The sequence below is a fragment of the Betta splendens genome, chromosome 10, assembly GCF_900634795.4.
Source record: "Betta splendens chromosome 10, fBetSpl5.4, whole genome shotgun sequence".
NCBI classification, from domain to species: Eukaryota; Metazoa; Chordata; class Actinopteri; order Anabantiformes; family Osphronemidae; genus Betta; species Betta splendens.
In genome coordinates, this window is record NC_040890.2 from 19,057,602 (window position 1) to 19,077,268 (window position 19,667).

Sequence of the window (19,667 nt, forward strand, 5' to 3'; positions counted from 1 at the left end):
CTCTGACGCTTCACAGAGCCTCAGCTCTTCAAAGCGTGTGCGTCCAGCTGTTCCAGGGTCAGGGCAGGAAAACAAAGGACCCACACTAGACCAGAGTATAAAGTTTAAAATTAAATCTGAATTTGATGAGCAGTAAAATGAGAAAACGCTGATGAATAAATTTCATAATTTTCTCCAGATGGGGTTAAACTCTGGACGCGTTGCTAATTAAATGTGACTTGCTGAGCTCAGGGTCAAATGTGCCGTCAGGAGTGTCGGAGCAGCCGGCCGTCACTGAATTAAGGTCAGCTGAAGTGATGGATTTAGAGTCGCAATGCTCGGCGTGGTGCGGTTGAGCAGGTTGTTATCGGGGTCAGGGAAAGGCTCCGCGCTGAGCGCTAGCAAAGATTCACACGTAGATAAGCGTAGGATGCACGGGGAGTCTGGGTAATTACTGGACACGCAGATTTAAAGCCCCCCCCCCCCCCACACACACACACCCTCCCCCCTCAGCCCGCTGACCTCTGACCTGAGCCAGTTATAGGTTCACTGATTTTCTCCAATCCTGTTAAGAGCTCTACAAACGCTGCTCAGATGAAGCAACGCATGAAGACGGGACGATGAATGTGATGAATGTGAACAGCCTGACGTCGACCTTCCCAAAGAGCACATCAGAAAACATAAAGGAGGTCACTAGATCCATCGCAGTCTCTGAGATGGTTTAGGTTGATGGGCTCCATATTGTGCACCCACTGTGGAACGAAGTCCAGCCTGTAGTCGGACTGAACCCACGCAGGGAGTTTTAATGGATTGATGCAGCGACGGCAGGATTTGGGTGCAGCTAAAGGCCAAGTGCTCTGGAATTAGACACGGGGGCAGCTGGACACCTGAGACTGGGACGGCTCAGACGCAAAGGGTTAGAACCTCCTCGGTGGAAATTTAATCAGCAAAGGTCTCTCACGGGGAATTTGAAAAGTGGCCATTGATGCCTACAGAAATTGCACAGGGAATGATGGCGATGGGGACGATGCAGAGACAATATTTGATGCTGATCTGTGAGTTTTGATGGATCTGGACCAAGAGCATCTTCCTTCTATAAACATGTGTGAATGTAAGACGCTGTCTCTTTGACACCACCATCGTCTTGGTTTTCTGTCTCTTAATTCATTAACAACCTTGATTAACCTTTGTGTTTTTAACGTCGGACCCCGGCTCTGATGCCGCAGCTCAACTGAAAGTGAAACCCGTCCAATCCTCTTAAAGCCGCAGCGTCTCCGCCGCCACAGCTGCCACCACCACTCTTACTTCTAAGCCCCGAATCGGCTTTGCTGCTTCCGATCCCATTACGAGGCGGCCCCGCTACCTATGGAGGCGCGGCGGCGGCGGCGCTCGGCCCTTTTAGCTCCTCGCTGCGTCTCGCTGCGTCTCGCCTGCATCCGCTCCGTCATCAGCCTTCAACAAACTGTCACTTGTGATTTTTCCCGTTGCCGTGGGTGTTCAGCTGAGACTTGGAAGCTGCCGCCAGCCAAGGTTGGAGCTAGAGGGGAACCAGTGAAGCTTGTAGATGTTCTAAGCAGAAGATTAGAAGCTTTAACATGTTTAACCCAGTTGGTCAAACCAGCACACTGTCTGTTTATATGACTCTATCACAGATGACATGCAAATGGACTAAAAGGACGATCTATATATACATTACAACATCTATAAATCCTGTAAAGCCTTTTTAATGAGCCCAGACTTCGTTTTTCTGTCCGGTACGTGTCACTCATACTTGCCTGTTGTATTTTTCCCCTCCATCTGTGCCCCCCCCCCCCCCTCGCTGAGCTCCCGCTCTCCTGATTGGCTGTGGCCTTATCCGCCGGCCAGCGGAGCGGTTAGATTTAGCCTTCGCTGATAATCTGACAGCAGGATGCTTAGCCGTGAGGTGATGCTGGCTTCGGCCTCGCTCAGCAGTCAGGAAGTCCAGCTACTGCAACATTATATAGCCAAGATATGGATCCCGCGTGCAAACGGATCTCCATGCAGCTGAGTGTAAACAGATGCACCGTCCCCACGGGGCGATGCTGGCTCGTTTAGCCAACCCGCTCGTTCAGGTTAAAGTGGGCGGGGGCTTAGCGTGCGCCTCGTTAGCTGGTCATTAGCCTCTTACATGCAGGGGACAGGTGGATGCGTTCACCTGCGCTGGCCGCTTCCTGATCTCGCCTCCGGGACCGTACGTCTCCCTGCAGCTGAGGGATGGCGGTGGTGCAGGAGGCAGGGACGGATGAAGCCCGATTAGGTTGCAGAATGGCAGAGGTTGGCTGGAGGTGAAATCAGTGTAACGGATCCGCCGGCAGCACGGAAGCGCCATAGACGGACTGAATTCCACGCTGCCAGTCACCTGAAAACGGCCACAGACAGTGGAGGATCAGGCTCACGTTTTAATTAAATGTCATCATCCAGTGAATGAGTGTAATTTGATTATTTTCAATGCCTCATCAACGGCGTGAGAACAATGTGTGGGATCCTTTGAATCATTAGTGATATTTATGAGTGTCATTATGAAAATAACAAGCACATTATTGCTGCATTGCTTTTTGGGAGCTTGAGGTAAAACAAATATTTAGAAAATGATTGAAACACAATAAAGGAAATGTTACCAAAGATCATAAAATCAGTTTTAGTTCTTGTCTGGGTGTTGAACCAGAATCAAACAAAGAGAGTAGGCTTGGAACGAGTTCTGTTATTTTTGTGACCCGCAGTTAAAGTCGCTTCATCTTTGTGAAGTAGGAAAGTGGGGGAGAGGATGAAGAAAAACATCGAAACTGATATAGAAACAAAAATTTTACACTGGAACTTCCCAAGATCCTAAATCTTTTTATTGCTCAACCCAGTCGCTCCGTGTTTCACCTTTAAAGGCTGCGGTGCAGAAACAAGAGGCACAAAATGAGCGTTTGATTAAATTCATGAGTGTTTTAGAGTCGAGACTGGAAGCGGCATCAGCAGCGCTCGATAACACTTGTTGTATTGACTGAAGGCCAAAAATCATTGTGTGTGTGTGTGCGTGTGTGCGCGTGCGTGTGCGTGTGTGAGAGAGAGAGACATGGGAAGGAAATGAAAGTGCACGTCTGTGTGTGGGTTCGACAAAAAGAGAAGATGAAAGTCTTTGATGACTGTTGGTGTGAAAACAGTGTGTGTCTGTCACTGAGTCAATATGCAGGACATGAGGTTGAGCACCTTTTCGTTTTTTCTGTGTCGCCTACATCCTGCAGCTCTTCTGCTGTCTGTTACAAGCAGGGTCAGGGTGCATCTGCATAAATACTGTCTCGTGATTTTTAGATGATTTTTGTCACAATGATAAATTGGATTAAATGTAATCCTTCGCTCGCATTAAGAGCCGTTAAATTCCTGCAGATTAAGATTAGCAGTGCCTCACCTGGATTAACTATTATAGCAATTTGAGGGATTCACAGAGGAACATGGAAGCATCTGACATCATCTGCTGCAGGACGCTTTGTGTCACACTTTTGAGTGATCAGTAGAGATTTGGACCCATGGCTGACGTACAGAGTACACACTCTAAGTGTGACTGTATAGTCTTAGAAGCAAAGGTTTATTGATCTGGATTTGTTTCAGTCCTCAAGAAGCCATCAGTTGTAGATTGGCCTCAAACGGTTTGATTAGAGTCATAAAACATACACAGAAACTCAGCGTTCTCTCTCACCACAGAGACGTGTAGTAACAAACACCAGGTGCCACTTTAACCGTCCATCCATTAAGCACTGATGTTTGTATGAGTGTATGAGAGATGACCAGAGACTCACGTTCACGTAAATCACTTCATGTGTCTGCGAGGCCACACACACACACGCACACGCACACACACACACACGCACACACACACACACACGCACGCACGCACACACACACACACACACACACACACACACACACACTAGTGCAGGACTGATTAGACCTGATTGATTCACAGTAATTCCCGCTCTCTAGCATCATCAGCTGTGTGTGTGTGTGTGTGGGGGGGGGGGTCATCTGTGTCTGCTGCAGCCGACTGGAACAACTGGTCATAAGACTGGGATCGGTGCTATATATAGACGCAGACGATGTTGGATCTGAATGAAGCAGTGGACTTATCTCAGATTTGAGCATATTTGCATATTGAGTATAATCTTTTTTCCCACTTAGGTTTTTTCTGCCTTGTTCTTTTATTCTGAGTGAGAGAGAAGCAGCTCCAGGGGGAGCAGAGTGTCAAACACTGTCTGTCTTCCCACGAGTCTCTCAGGATCCGACCGGCCGGCTCGTTTGTAAGAAGCAGGTTTCGTTTAGGAAAATTGGAAATTTCAAAGACTTGATTTTTTTCCTTTTTTCTCCTCGGCGTCAGCAGTTACATGAGGCTGCATTTGCACGTCTGCAAAACACAAAGACCCTCATTAAATGTTTGTAATATAAACTTGCCTGAACCTGGTGTTGGTGGAGCAGTGACGAAATGATGCATGTGGGGCGTTTGCCAAAGTAAAAGCAGTAAAAGTATTCTAATAGAAATTCAGGCCAGAGAAGTGAGCGGAGCGGCAGCAGAGGACCTTGTGCTGCTCTGCTCTACCTCTGAATCTACTCTGTGGATTAAAAGCATTTGATGCTCAGTCGAGCTTCTCTGGGTAATAAAGATTAAACAGCATGAAATAACGATTCTAATTGATCTGCATCCTAATTTAGTTTCTGTCTGGACCCTTGCGAGTTTTCATTGTCTGACTTTGTAGCTCAATAATCAAACACATAATTGGCTTTTTGTGGCCCTTATTAAACATGGAGGGAGGTGGGGGCTGCAGGCGGGGGAGGGGCCCTTTATCCTCACTAATTATACACATCCCTTCTGTGTTGGCGGCGAAGGAGAAAAATGAGGATGAAGTTGTGCAGCCTCCACGTCTCTTTACCTCTAACACATTACTCACGCGTTCACAGGTGACACCAGTCCTTCGGGAGGACGGGACCAAATTCTACAGGGTCAGAACACAGTTTATAGAATATTTACTTATAGAATATATTTATGTATTTATATGACTTGATAATCTGTAAGCAGGTAAATTGAAATATGAGCCCCTGAAAATTTGTGTTAAAGCATCGATTAGAAACCCAACGACTGAGCAGCACCGGGAGACAGTGTCGAGGAAAAGGTTCCTTTAAAGCAAACAGAACCTCCAGCAGAACCAGGCTCGGGCTGCGGCCATCTGCTTCGACTGGTTGGTGTGAGCGCCGTGATATTTCCCATCCTCCTGAGTGGGTGACTCCTCCAAAAGCAGAAAGGCAGCATTGCTCGTGCAGGCGACACCCCCCCCCCACCCCCAGAGTGACGGGAAGTATTTTTACGAGGCAGCCTGTGCATCAGACGGATTATGGATAATCACTGACATGTTGTCTCCAGCAGAGCTGGGATCAAACGCCATCTCCTCCGTCTTCTCACATTTGACCAAGGTGGTTTGGCATCGAACCAGTTGGGGGATCTCTTGTCTACGTGTGCTGAGCTAATGAGTTACTATTCCTGTGCCGTGGGCATCATCTGGGTTCTGGTCCCGCGGCCTCCAGGACAGCTGTCTGTGCAGTCATTAGTGAATGTAAAGAGGAGCCTGGATGTGGACGCGGGGGGGGTCCGTGATGGGGGTCGCGATCTGATAAGTTTGAGGACGTCTAAGGTGTCATTTATAAAGCACTTCTGTCAAAGTGACCTAGAAGGAAGTGGGGGTAAAGGGAGTGCGACACTTAAAGGAGTCCCCGTCTGAGCCTTATATCTTCCATGTCACTTCATGTGCAAGGCTGTAAAGTGATTACAACTCTCCATCTTCTCCTCTCATCACCATTATTCAGCTATATGGGCTTCTGTCTGCCACTTAACCTTCACACATAACCCCCCACCCCCCACGCGCATCACAGTGGAATCATCTTTGAGGAAGTGTCTAAAATCACTCACAAGTCACAACTTAAATAAGTCGAGGAAAGTGTCCTGTCATGAGAGGACGCCTGTCTGTGGTGGCGCTGGAGATGTGGTCGGCCCCAAACCTCCATCACATCCTTAAAGGTCAGAAAAGCCATCTCTGGATCCCAGTGATGGATGAAGGAACAAGCTGAATTTAATTTCTTTCCTCTGGAGAACTGAGTTAAAGTCGTAGCCGCGATAGCAATGCAGCGCTAACGAAGTGGGACTTGGGCTTCGCCTTCGTCTTGTCGTTACTTCTGTGAAACCCCGTCGCTGAGCTTTTAGCCGTTCAGAGCTGGTGGTGTTGAGGCCCGCGAGGGTCGGAGCAAATCATTTGCTACACACCAGTGGACGCAGCCAAGCTCAGAAATCATCCCTTTATTTTCAGAGGCGACTTCTAGTCTTTTCTCCGCTGCGTTCGTGTGCGAGCGGAGGGAGCGTGGCCTTGTATGGTGCTGCTGCTGCTGCTGGATCTGCATGCGTGCGATTATGTGCTGGCCTAAAGGGAAGTTTGGACAGGCCAGAGCGCTGATGGGGACTCACCAGCACATGACTGGGCTTGTGACCGGCCTTACATAACCTTCTAAAAGGCCTGTTGTAGCGCTGCCAGGAAAGCGGCAGCCGAGGCTTCAATACCTTTTTGTGCATCCATGAGGATGCATTATCATCACAGGCAGGTAACGCTTGGACCTTAGCTCAGCCTCACATTCTGTGAGTGAGGAACAGTGGCTTGCTCCACCACCAGATAGTTTGAGTAGGAACGAGCAGAGTTAAGGATCCTCTGAAGCCTCATCCAGGCCTCTACGAGCAGCAGCCCTGGAAGCTCCACCCTTCAGGGCGTGTGGTCCAGCTTCTCCTTCCAGGCCCGTGTGTAGCTAGCGTCCCAGCATGTGATTCATGCAGCCAGATGAAGACGGGTCAAACGGGACAGAACCCTCGGAAGGTCGAGGAGGCGTTTGCGTGCAGAGTCCACGCGCCGGCGCTCGCTGCCCTTTCGTGTCCACCCGTCCGTTTGCGTCCACAGAGCTCCCCACGTGCAGGTCGGCTATAAATAGCTCACGCTCAATGCGTGATTGTCCCAGCAGGCTTTTTATGACTGAATGGACCGGTAGGCTTTTCACTGTTGTTGCTGAGGCAGAGATTAACCACAAATGGAAGTCACCCCCTCGACGCCTTTATTACTGGGAGGAAACGGGAGCCGTGGTTTGGAAAAGCTAGGGACTAGGTTTTTAGTTAGAAAGGAGTTCAGACAGACACTGAACATTTGAATTTGTTTACATCTGCATCTTTCTTGTATCTTCAGCAGTCGATGATTCATAGTTGTGTTTTCCTCTTTATCGAAGCCTCTAAAGTCCAAACGAGCGCTGCCGCTTTCTCCCAAGGAGACATGTGTGTTCATTTCAAGGCCATTTGCTTAATCTGCCCATTCTGACGCTTCATTTAAGCTGTAATAGATTTAGGTGGAGCCTCGTGAGTGATGTGTTCTGTGCTGAGCAGCTTTTGTTATAGCACTGCCATTATACTGGAGTTCGTTAAGCTGTGAGCCAATAGGAAACGAGCATCAGACGCCTGATTCGTAGTTTGTAGCGTAAAACAGCTTTAAGGTCAGAGGTCACGGCAGCCAAACAATCCATTCACCAGATCAGATGAGACGGAGCTGTGGGAAAAAGGAGGCGTTGGAGCAGAGGAGGCAGCTCCGTCGCCTGCTTCCTCCTCGCGGCGTCTCTGACCCACGATGAGCTTCTGCCTGGAGCTCCATCGTTGTGCGTGTGTGTGTGTGTGTGTGTGTGTGTGTGTGTGTGTGTGTGTGTGTGTGTGTGTGTGTGTTGTTTACGTTGTGCTCAAGGATGTTTGTATTGATTGACAACTGTTAGAGTAAAGGAAGTATAGGAGGAGACATGACAGGAGAGAGAGAGCCTGAATGGAAACAAGGAAATCAATCCGCTTGTCCTCAGAGGAGGAGAGAGAGAGGAGTGAAGGAGAAGGACAGAAGGAGAGAGGAGCAGATGAAGGAGGAGAAGGAGTAAATGCTGAACCATCTGCTCCTATAGTGAGTTAGTACCCGATGGCTTCACACACATGGAAACGACGAAGGGCAGGAGGACAGAAAAGAGAGAAAGCTGTGAGGCACCAGAGGAAGGAAAGGGTTGAGGGGTGAAGGACTGGAACCCGGGGGGGGGGGGGGATAATGAGAGGACCGGTGGTGGAGGGGGATGAAAACTAACACACAGGTGGAGACGCACCTGCTTCACCTTCCAGAGGGGGAGGATGGTGTTTGTCTCTGTACGAGGTCACTGCTGCTCCCCTCACTTCATCACCCGCTCCCTTCTGACCCACATCCGCCTGTGTGCTCCATCTTTCCCCTCCTCCTCCCCTCCAGCTCCCACCTGCATCCACCTCTGTCCTCCAGCATCCCCCCCCCCACTCCCCCCTTCTCTCACGTCCTCCTCACGCGTCTTCTCCTCCACCCTCCGCTTCGTCTCTCCTCCCTTTGATCTTGTCTGCTCTGTCATTTAAAGCGTAAACGATATCAGCTCGTGTTCTGTTACTCCTTGACCCAAATAAACACACACTGAGTCAGTGCTGGAACAATTTCATGTGGTTGTATGAGTTCACAGATCAAAGATCTATGAGCTGCAATCATAATTACATGAAATTAAAGCAGTGGAGATGGATGTGGTTTTCTGGGCGGTGGATGTTGTTGTGTGTGAGTAGCTGTAGAGCAGAGGGGGCAGCGGTTAGCTTCGTCCTAGTCCCAGTGTCGCAACGATGAAAAGCAAGATAAGCACAAAAAAGTCAGTTTAAAACCGACAATAAGTGCAGAGATGGAAGAGAAGCGGAGACGATTTATGATGGTTAGGACTGAATCACATGCGCAGAGCTGCTTTGGTGAAGCAGTTGTCTGATGCTTGGTCTCGATGGAGGAGAGGAGCGTCTTAAGACGCGTCGGCCTGAAGGTTGAAACGAGCGGCGTCTGACAGACGGTTGCAGAGGAAAGATTAGAGCTGAGGAAACCTGATAGAAGCGAAAGCGTCCGTTTGCTTCAGTTGGGCGGTTTAACTGGTCTGCTCTGTCTGGAGGAGGAAGCGAGAGTGTGTGTGTGTGTGTGTGTGTGTGTGTGTGTGTGTGTGTGTGTGTGTGTGTGTGTGTGTGTGTGTGTGTGTGTGTGTGCGCGTGTGTCCGTGCGTGTGTGTGTGTGTGTGTGTGTGTGTGTGTGTGCGTGTGTGTGTGTGCGTGTGTCCGTGCGTGTGTGTGTGTGTGTGTGTGCGCATGCGTGCATTTGTGTCCGTGGGGGGGGGGGTCTCATACATACAATAGCACATTGATCTGTTTTCCTGCTCTGATACTTTTATTCCTGGTGAGAACGTGCTGCATCCGCGTCTCAGCTCTTCCTCATTCTTCTTCCTCCCTCCTCATTCTTCTTCCTCCCTCCCTTCAGTCTTTCCTCCCGCCTAAACCTCACCCACGAGACCGCGTTGTTTCCCTTCAGCCTGAGTCACGTACGCACTCTTCCTGCCGCCGCCGCTGCTGTGTTGTGACTGCAGGGTGTCCTTGCAGACGGCTTGGCCTTTTATAGGGAACTTAAAGGGGCTTCATTGTGTTCTAGTGACACCTGTAATAACTCTTAGCCGGTTCAGAATGTTCTGGAGCAGCTTTGACCACTGCTCGCATTCTGTGGGACTTCTTTAGTGTTTTTTATCGGGTTTTAGGGCTTTGTGGATGAGGTCCAACAGCTTTTGGGGGGAGTTTTCCAGACAGAGCGGATCCTCTAAACGTTCAGGATAGTTGAAGCCTTGTGAACGGGGTTCATACGGGTCCATTCTCCACTCAGACTCTCCTCAAATGATCTGAACTAGTTGTTAGCTTGTTTTGCAGCTCAGCAGCTCATTCCTCTGACTGACACGCTTCAGCCGGCGAAGGGGAACTAACACCTGAAGACCTCCGGGTCACGGTGGTCTTTGCTGTGAGCCGTGGGGACGTGTGGGCCTGGTCCTGGGAACACGCCTCTATTGGTTTCAGTGTTGGCCTCTAACGCGGAGTCTCATTATGTGTAATGAGTAGCTGTTGACGAGTGTGACTGATAACGTACAGTGAACGCAGCGCGGCCCAACGGGAGCTCAACCTCCACAGTCCTGATCGGAGCCGTCTGATCGCTGGAGCCACCTCAGTTCCCGTGCAGCGGTTCCGTGTTGTCCTGTTGGAACCCGGACCCCTCCAGCTGGGCTCCGAACCCCCGTTTGGAGGGGTCACGCTTTGCACAGCGCCACATGCTGTTCTGTTGCGTCTCCAAAGAACAAATCGCCCGGGAATTTTGCTTTCGTCTGGATGTTTGACTAACACGACCTTTCCCTCTTTTTCCATCCTCAGTATGGGGAGGAGGAGGTGTGTTCGGACCGCTTGGACGCCGACTTCCCGGACATCGACCTCTCCCAGCTGGACACCAGTGACTTCGACAGCGTCAACTGTCTCAGCGAGCTCCAGTGGTGCAACGAGCAGCCGGTGGACGCGTCGCCGGCCTCCGTTCACTACAGCACAGCAGACGAGCTCTTCGAGGTGAGACGGCACCAACGCAGTGTAGTTGATGATGATGATGATGAGGAGGAGTTCACCAAGCAGTAACAGAATCCAAGGATGCGCCTGAGAAATTCAATAAACGTTTGTAGGTCCTTTGTGACGTGATGAGGTGCAGCCGTTGAAACAGACTTGGGTTCAAGTTACAGTGAGATGGAGCCGCTTTGCTTTGTGTGAACCTTTTATTTCTCATTACACTGTTCGTGGAAACATGTTGCACAGATGAAGCACGGGCTGCAGGGTTTGATCAGACAGATGTGGGGGCGAGTCGGTCACCCTTCACACGATCCCCCTGCTCTGATGTGAAGCAGCTCCGTGCTTCTAGCAGGCAGAATGCAGAGACCAGTCTGGCGTTGATCTCCTACTGGTTTCCAGCTCCTCGTCCCATTGGTAAAAATAGGACTGAGCTGTGTGAGACGACCTGGCAGCAGGAGCGGCTTAAATCAAGGCCTGATGGGGAGACGCAGGCGCTCCAGCCTTCATTCTCGTTGACTCTCCATTAGCCGACGTCTGAGTGGCTTTTCCGTCTTCCTGTTGTCAGCACAAAACGTTTCAATGCACTCGACATCTCAGGACAAACAGACGCAGAACAACCAGACGCGTCACCACGGAGCTGCTGCTCGTCCCACAGGATTCACCTCCTTCATGGCTGTGGTCTGATTGAGAAGCTGTGTTTTATTATTGTGCAGCAGCAGGTCCAGGTGCTTCACATCAGTCTCAGACCATATTAATTCTAACTGACGTCTGCTCCAGCAGCTCTCCCACCCTGTAGATTCTCATACTGCATCACCTCTATTAGACTTTCCCATGTTGATGCCACCCACCAGCTTCCATTTCCTTGCTGCATTATATTTCAGCCAGTGTTGTATTGATCAGAGTAACACGGGAGGCGTTCTGTTCGAAACAGCCGTAATGAATAGAGTGATAAGCTGATGGATGAAGCCACCGCGTCCCTGTGGAGTCTGTCAATATGCATCTTATTTAAGCACAATATTAGCTTCGGATCTCGTGATGGACGGGATGGATCTGCCTTGATTTCACCTCGGAGAGTCAGAGAGGTTGGGATAATTATACATTATAACAGCGAGAAGATGATAAGGTGTCAAACACTGACAAGAAAATGTTTGTTTTGTTCAGGGAATATAATAATGGACATGAAATAGAAGCTTCAAACAAACGACTCTGGTGATGAATTCTCCATGAACCTGTCTAATAATCTGATGTAATGTACAGTAGCTCAGATTCTTCTACCGACTTCCTGTAGAATCTCCAAATCTAAACTGCGCCGTTAAAGAGAGAGACGTCCAGAGTGTAATAATAATTGTTTGGCAGCCGGTAACGATGGAGCGGTTTGATAAAAGCAGGAGGCAGGTGAATGGAGCTTCCTGTAGCACCGCTATCACTGCTCTCAGAGCAGATGATGGAGAACGCAGGACTGGACTGCACGCTTCTACAAACATGAGCTTAGATACTTCAAATTTGCTCAGCTTTTTTCAGAATTGAGTTTCAGGGAGTAACGGCTCGACTCTCACAGGACTCTGAGGCTAAATCCAGTAACGTGGTCCTGGAACATCAGTCTGGAGCGACTGATTGAACCCTGACACGGAGCTTCCATCAGATTTACTCTGTTTCCAGGCTGAATATATAAATGTGTAGAAAGCTATGACTGGTGACACGATGACTGTGACTCCGCCTCCATGCGCTGTGTTTTACGGTGCTAACTACCAGGCCCGTTTGTGGTCTCTCCTCAGATAGAGGAGGAGAATGCGGCTCTGCTGGCGGCGCTGAGCGACAGCCTGGACGGCATGGTGGACGCCGAGGTGGGCGGGCTCTCCGTCTTCCCCGCGCTGGAGGAGGAGCTGGACCACGACGAGGAGGACGAGGACGGACTTCCTCTGAGCCACGAGGACCTGAGCCCGTCCCGGGGGGCCGAGGCCGAGGACCCATCACTAGTAAGACACAGCAGCAGCACTGGCCTCACTGTGTAACACACGCCTGAACCCGTGTTCCCACCTTAAACGCTCGTGTTCTCTTTTTGCTAGTGCCTCAAAATCAAAAGTGTCTCTCAGCTCCAAAAGCGGTTGAAGTGAGGCTTTATTACGGCTTCAAACGGCTTCGCCCCCGTGCCTCAGCATTCCCATGCCCCCCCCCCGTCCTAATCTGTGCTGCGTTCACGAACCTTGATGTTCCCCTTGTCGGCCCGCGCGGTTCAAAGTCTGCCTGCACAGCGGCTCGCGGCCGCCTTTGATCCAGGCCTGTCCTGTGTGAGAGCGATCACACGTGCTCAGAGACGCAGCAGGAGCCACACAGGCGCCGTAAACAGGTTCAGACCGCTGCATCGGCTCTGGGCTGATGGATCAGTAAGAACCTATAGTCAAAAGACCTCTGAGCTGCTTTGTTGCCTTTAAATGTTATGTTGTTTTTATATCATTTAATAAATGTTTTATTAGAACCACTGAAATTGTCTGTAGATTACAGTTAACACAAGGACTTCTCCCGTGTGGGACGTTTAATAGTAACAACACGTGCCCAGACCTTCCAGTGAAGTTCACAGATCTTCCAGTTTGGGATCTGCTTCCATGAGTCCATCCAACACGTGGTCGGTCTGTGTTGTTGTTTGTTCCTCCAGTCGCTGCTCGTCCTTTCACACAGTGCTGCTGGATGCCTCTCTCTCTCTCTCTCTCTCTCTCTCTCTCTCTGGGCCCCTCTGTCGTTTCCTGATTCACACTTCTAAGAATTCCCCCATTCCCACACACACACAGCACACGTCTCTGTTTCCCTACAGTGGACGTTGTGGACGTTTTTCTGCAGCTTAATTGAAGCAGGAAGTGATTTCATTGCAATAAACAACATATGATTGCTTCTGTAATGTGGCCTCATTGCACTTGTCAAGATGAATCTGGCAACTGGCTTAATTTGAATCCTGTTTCCCACCGCGTGGGGCTGCGCCTGCCTTTTCCCGGTCGCTCTGATTTAGCGGCAGCCGACAAAGATACTATTGTTGAGCCGCCGTGAGTCACGGCAGATGGCTGAATAAGTTCCTATTTGCAATTACACACCAAACTGAGCGATGTCAGTGGAGATGTGTTGGTTTGAGTTCCAGGAGCATCAGCTGTGAGCATCAGGGCTCAAACAGTCTAAACTACGGCTGATGCAAATGTAAACGATTCTATCGTAACAACCTGATGTGACAAAGGCACCACATAATGAGGTTGGGGCCTCTTCAGGGGCCTCCAACCGGGGCCCCGGTGGAGCCCAGCTCCATCCTGATGGTGATAATGTGATAGTCTCCCTCTGGAGGCCACGTCGGTGAAGTCGGTGCTTCACAGCCTGTTCTGGTCGCTTTCTGTCAGCGCATCGCTTGCAACCCGGCCTGTGTAATTAAAGTGTAACATGCTTCCTCTGCGCTGTCATGGCAACAGCAGACAGGACGCAGCCACACAGAACCGGTTCACAGCCTCCGGCCCTGCAGCTCACGTTTTGTTGAGTCCAAAACACCGGGTCAGAGATAATGAGCGGTCCGGCCACCTGATGCCGTCGGCTCCACTGTTGTTTTACACAACACTGTGGCCCCACGCATGAGCGCCCTGCCCTTGTTTCACCTCGGAGACGTCCTGATAACAGGGAGCTCAGAGTGAAGCCGCTCGATCAGCTCCGTCTAAAAATGTTCTGCTCTTTTGGCAAAGGTCACACGACGAGCGAGTCTCTGGTCGGGTCCCAGCTGAACAGCACCAGCCCTGTCATGCTAACGCACAGCCGGACGTGAGGCGTTCAGGGACACGCTCACTATTTACTACTGCAGTAGTACTGCAGTAGTACTGCTCTACCTGCACTGTTGCCCCTATAACATTTCCCCCGGAACTGTCGTGACACAGTTTTAACCACGTGATTGACCATAAAGGTTTAACTCACTGGGTCACTGTGACGCTCCCTGTAGTTCCAGCGACAGAAAGCAGAATATTTAATTTGGCTGAACATGAATCACATCAGGCTGCAGCCTGGCTTCCAGTGCAAACACACTCTCAAAGGCAAAAATAGCAGCGTGACATTCACGTCCACTCGGGGAAAAGCCTGCTTTAATGTCATTACGCCGTTTACTCTGAAGCAGCCAGATGTGTTTCACCCTGTTTCCATCACTGGAGTGGTTTACTGTCACATGATTACCATCATCTGCGTTCAGCCCTGGGAGCGAGGGCGTCCTCTACTGGTGGGAAGTGGCGCTGCAGGCGACCACTCAGGAGCGTGCGTCTGCGTTTTCAAATCTACTAATGATTTGTGCACATACGGTCATACACGTATGTAGAGGTTGGTTACATTTGTGAAGTGGGACGTTGAGCTCACATATCTGTAACACCGTGAGGGGCTCCTGTAAAGGAAAGCGCATGATGCAGATGTGTTCTGAATGCTGAATGGAGCGTTTGAGGGGCCTGGAAGCTGCTGCAGCGTTTCACAGACACAAACCTCCAGTTTCCTCTTCACTTTGCTGAATGGGGCTCTGAGAGGAGCACCATCACATGCTGTGAGCCAACTTGGCTCGTCCACAAAGCCCCACGGTGGCCCCATTAGCCATGCGGGCAGTCGTCCCGTTCAGCCATTTGACCCAGATAGTATTCTGTGGTTACAGCCAGCTCTGCCGGGTGGCACCGCTGAGGCCGTTAAATATGAACTCCAGACAATCAGCAGCAGCTTTTTGCCTGGGAACAATAACCAGGCTTTAAAGGCTTCAGGTGATTTATGACTCATTCACTGTTGCTTCAAATGCACATTTCTGCCAACTTAAAATGACTGAATGGTATCGAGGTGCTGCGTCCTGTAGGTGCCCATAAAGAGATGAGCTGGAGGTGGAGCAGCCTGTAAGTGTCCATCAGTGGATGATTACATTTACAGCAGGTGATCGGTGTCTTACTTAATAGGGACGTGCTTTAATGTCCGACATCATGTTTATTGCCTACTGCTAAAAACTACAGTCCTCATGAGCCATAGCTGCAGAAGTCTGAGTCTCAATGGTTCTTATTACTGTAAAACCGCTTTACTTTTATTTTGTAATTAGCATTGTTTGCTAGAATTCTGCCCAGTCATCTGATCAGACTCCAGTACAGCTGCCTTAAGCCGACTCCCTGCATCAGCCTTCACTCTAGTTTATTTTGGAAACCCTGGTTTATCTTTCTGCTCCCATCCTCTCTACTATCACATCTGTATTTTCCACATCATTTTCCTCTGGAGCAAACGCTGCGCAGCTTAGTGGGGGATTTTCTACCTAAGCTGATTTATATCAGCTGATAGCCCTGTCATAAAGCCCGGCACGGGAATGAATGGATGAAGAGACAGATGAAATAAAGCAATGGAAGGATGGTGGCAATGAGGAGCTGTTGTGTTAATGCCCATCTGAAAGGTAATACACAGGGAAGGGGCCGGGGGGTGGAAGGGGGGAGATGACGTACAGAGGTTTACATGAACATGGGTGCAGCAGGTCAAAGAGAGGAGAGGCTGCAAAACAGAAGCAGGGAGAGGAACGGGCATTAAAGGATGCAAGGAGGGAGCCTGTAAAGACAGGTGGTGGGAAGAAAGGATGGAGCAGAGGCGGGAGGAGTCCAGCTCCTTCATGGGGAGTAAATGCTCCATATCAGAACCTCGTGGCTTCGGCTGCACGTCACTCATACAAAGCTTTAAGATGCTGTTGAAATAATATGCAAAAATGTTTTTAATGCGTGATGAAGGGAGGGATCCTCGTCGCTCCTCTTTATCTGGTTCACAGAGAAACTGTCCCAACATTAAATCCCCTTTTTTTGTTTTTTTACCGCTGACTTTCAGACGGTCGGGTCGCGTCTAACCCGTGTCCTCTTCTCCCTTTTTCTTCTTCCAGCTCAAGAAGCTGCTGTTGACTCCTCCTAACGTGCCCACGGGCGTTGATGCGCTCAAAGAGGGCCATCGCTATAGCAACAGAAGCCTCCATCTACGGCCAGTGAGACCTCTGGTCAAGGTGAGCACGAGGAGCAGGTCTGTCTGTTTGCAGCAGCGAGAACAAGCTCCCTCAGTGATTAATACAATAAAAGCGTGTCTGAGGCGTCTGTTCTGCCGTCACAGACACGCGTCTGTTTGCCTGGTTAACGCTTCGCTCCCTGCGTCTCCTGGAGGCTGCAGAGATAACGAAATTGGATTTTTCCCAAATCACTTCCACTCAGTCAGTGACCTAAAGCAGAAGTAATTCAGCACCAATGCAGGGACGGCGATCGGCCGCTTCAAACAGGTGTCTGCAGTGCAGTGTCAGAGTGGAAGTTAAATGTGAACAACTGCAACAGTCCACACAAGAAAAAGTATAACGTGTTGCAGCAGAAGACGAGTCTGTCCTGACGTGTTCTCAAAATGTCGACTGTCTTTAAAGCAAAGTTGGAACAAACGGGCCGAGTATGTGTGTGTCCAGTACCAGCTCTCAAGCTGCTTCGCACCTAAAGAAACAGTTTCCGCTGAGACGGCAGAATGAACATGCACATTAATTGTAGACAGCACATGAGCAGCTGACATGAGGGAAATGCTGACAAAGCATAAAATGGACTGAAAGCACGTCATCTGGCCTTAAAAAGCCTTTCAGTGACAGCAGCTTGTGATGGAGCCTGTGGTGTTAATGCTTCACATTAGTGTCCCTGCTCCAACATGCCTTTCTTGGACCAATGTCCAGCAAATGACATCAGCACAGTTTTTGCTCCTGAAAGGCTTCATGGACGAACACACTGGTTCCAGCTCCTTCCTTCATGCTGGCAGACGTCAGATGTTTGGTTGGAGCAGACGCGTACAGTAGCTGCTGCTGTGACTGCTGCTGCTGCTGCTGCTGCTGCTGCTGCTGCTGAAGCTGCTGCTGCTGAAGCTGCTGAAGCTGCTGAAGCTGCTGCTGAAGCTGCTGAAGCTGCTGCTGAAGCTGCTGAAGCTGCTGCTGAAGCTGCTGCTGAAGCTGCTGCTGAAGCTGCTGCTGAAGCTGCTGAAGCTGCTGCTGAAGCTGCTGAAGCTGCTGCTGCTGAAGCTGCTGAAGCTGCTGCTGAAGCTGCTGAAGCTGCTGCTGAAGCTGCTGCTGAAGCTGCTGCTGAAGCTGCTGCTGAAGCTGCTGCTGCTGCTGAAGCTGCTGCTGAAGCTGCTGCTGAAGCTGCTGCTGAAGCTGCTGCTGAAGCTGCTGCTGCTGAAGCTGCTGCTGCTGAAGCTGCTGCTGAAGCTGCTGCTGCTGAAGCTGCTGCTGAAGCTGCTGCTGAAGCTGCTGCTGAAGCTGCTGAAGCTGAAGCTGAAGCTGCTGAAGCTGCTGCTGAAGCTGAAGCTGCTGAAGCTGAAGCTGCTGCTGAAGCTGCTGAAGCTGCTGAAGCTGAAGCTGCTGCTGAAGCTGCTGCTGAAGCTGCTGAAGCTGCTGCTGCTGAAGCTGCTGCTGCTGAAGCTGCTGAAGCTGCTGCTGAAGCTGCTGAAGCTGCTGCTGCTGCTGAAGCTGCTGCTGCTGCTGCTGCTGCTGCTGCTGCTGCTGAAGCTGCTGCTGCTGCTGAAGCTGCTGCTGCTGCTGAAGCTGCTGCTGCTGCTGAAGCTGCTGCTGCTGCTGAAGCTGCTGCTGCTGCTGAAGCTGCTGCTGCTGAAGCTGCTGAAGCTGCTGCTGCTGAAGCTGCTGAAGCTGCTGCTGCTGAAGCTGCTGAAGCTGCTGCTGCTGAAGCTGCTGAAGCTGCTGCTGCTGAAGCTGCTGCTGCTGAAGCTGCTGCTGCTGAAGCTGCTGAAGCTGCTGCTGCTGAAGCTGCTGAAGCTGCTGCTGCTGAAGCTGCTGAAGCTGCTGCTGCTGAAGCTGCTGAAGCTGCTGCTGCTGAAGCTGCTGCTGCTGAAGCTGCTGCTGCTGAAGCTGCTGAAGCTGCTGCTGCTGAAGCTGAAGCTGAAGCTGCTGCTGCTGAAGCTGAAGCTGCTGAAGCTGCTGCTGCTGAAGCTGCTGCTGCTGAAGCTGCTGCTGCTGAAGCTGCTGCTGCTGAAGCTGCTGCTGCTGAAGCTGCCGCCGCCCGCGCTCTCAGAGCAGCAGCTTTTTGAGGGCACTTGCAGGTGAAATGCGCTGCAGATGTGAAGTGTTGAGTCTTGTCATCGCTTGCTTCACTGAGGTTATCGTTTTATTGTGACGTCCACTCATGAAGCCAGGATTTGCTCGTTTCCTACTCATCCCCAGCCCAGACGCGCTCGCATTGACGTCTTTGTGTGTCTCTGCTGCTCAGACCGACCTCCCTCAGGAGCGGAAGCCTCGCGCCGTGCGTCCGGCGAGCCGCCTGTGCACCGAGCTCCACCGCCACCTCACCACCGCCCAGGAGGCCGAGGGCGCCGCCCCCGAGGAGGAGGAGGAGGAGGAGGAGGAGGAGGGCAACGACGAGAACAGCGAGTCGGAGGACGAGGACGAGGAGTCGTCCAGCAGCGAGGTGGAGGCCGCCGCCGCCGAGCCGGCGAAGCCTCAGTTCAGCTCGGACAAAGAACTGCGCTCGGTGGTGGAGCTGATCACATACATGCACACCTACTGCCTGCCCACACGCAAGCAGCAGGGCTGGGAGCGCAAGGAGCAGGACCTCCACAGGCCTCGGGCCCGACCCGAGGCCGCCCGGGCCCCCGGCACCGGCTCCCACAGCAGAGTGATCCTGGTGGCCAGTCCCGGGTCCAGTGGGGGCTCCGCTGGGCCGGGCAGCGCCGCCCCCCGGAGGCTGCCGTTCGCCAGGCGGAGGGAGATGAAGGCCGACTCCCTCCTCCGGCAGCTCCTGCAGCAGAGCGCTGCCTTTGACGTGAGCAAGCCTTACAGACTGCACAGCGCCCCCTACACCCGCTCACACAGCCCCAACGCGGGCGGCGCCACCGGGCCCAAACCAGAGCTCAGTAAAGACTGCTGCTCCCCAGAACGGACGAGCTCCTGCTGTGAGGGTCCGCGGAGCCCGGAGGCCCCCGAGGACGGCGGCTCCTTCTCCGTGCGGCGCTCGCTGCGTTTGGCCTCCTTCCCCAGCCGCTTCGCCAAGAGGCTGCGCCCGGGTCGGGCGAGGGGCGGCGAGGCCAAGGAGAGAGAGCACGGACGGCCAGAGGTCAAAGCGCCGCCAGCCTGCTGCCACAACGGTGAGAGCGAAGCCTGTGGAGCTCACGTGTGCGGTGTCATGTCCCACCACCAGGTTTAGAC

At 51.5% G+C, this 19,667-nt stretch overlaps 1 protein-coding gene across 1 annotated transcript in view; it reads left to right on the forward strand.

Moving 5' to 3' along the window:
• ppargc1b (peroxisome proliferator-activated receptor gamma, coactivator 1 beta) overlaps positions 1–19,667 on the forward strand; it is a 51,405-nt gene that overhangs the window by 23,924 nt on the left and 7,814 nt on the right. Inside the window, exons 2-5 of the mRNA XM_029165577.3 lie at positions 10,313–10,498; positions 12,268–12,468; positions 16,380–16,496; positions 18,733–19,606. Of these exons, the coding sequence (XP_029021410.1) occupies positions 10,313–10,498; positions 12,268–12,468; positions 16,380–16,496; positions 18,733–19,606 (1,378 nt within the window). The remainder of the gene's footprint in view (positions 1–10,312; positions 10,499–12,267; positions 12,469–16,379; positions 16,497–18,732; positions 19,607–19,667) is intronic.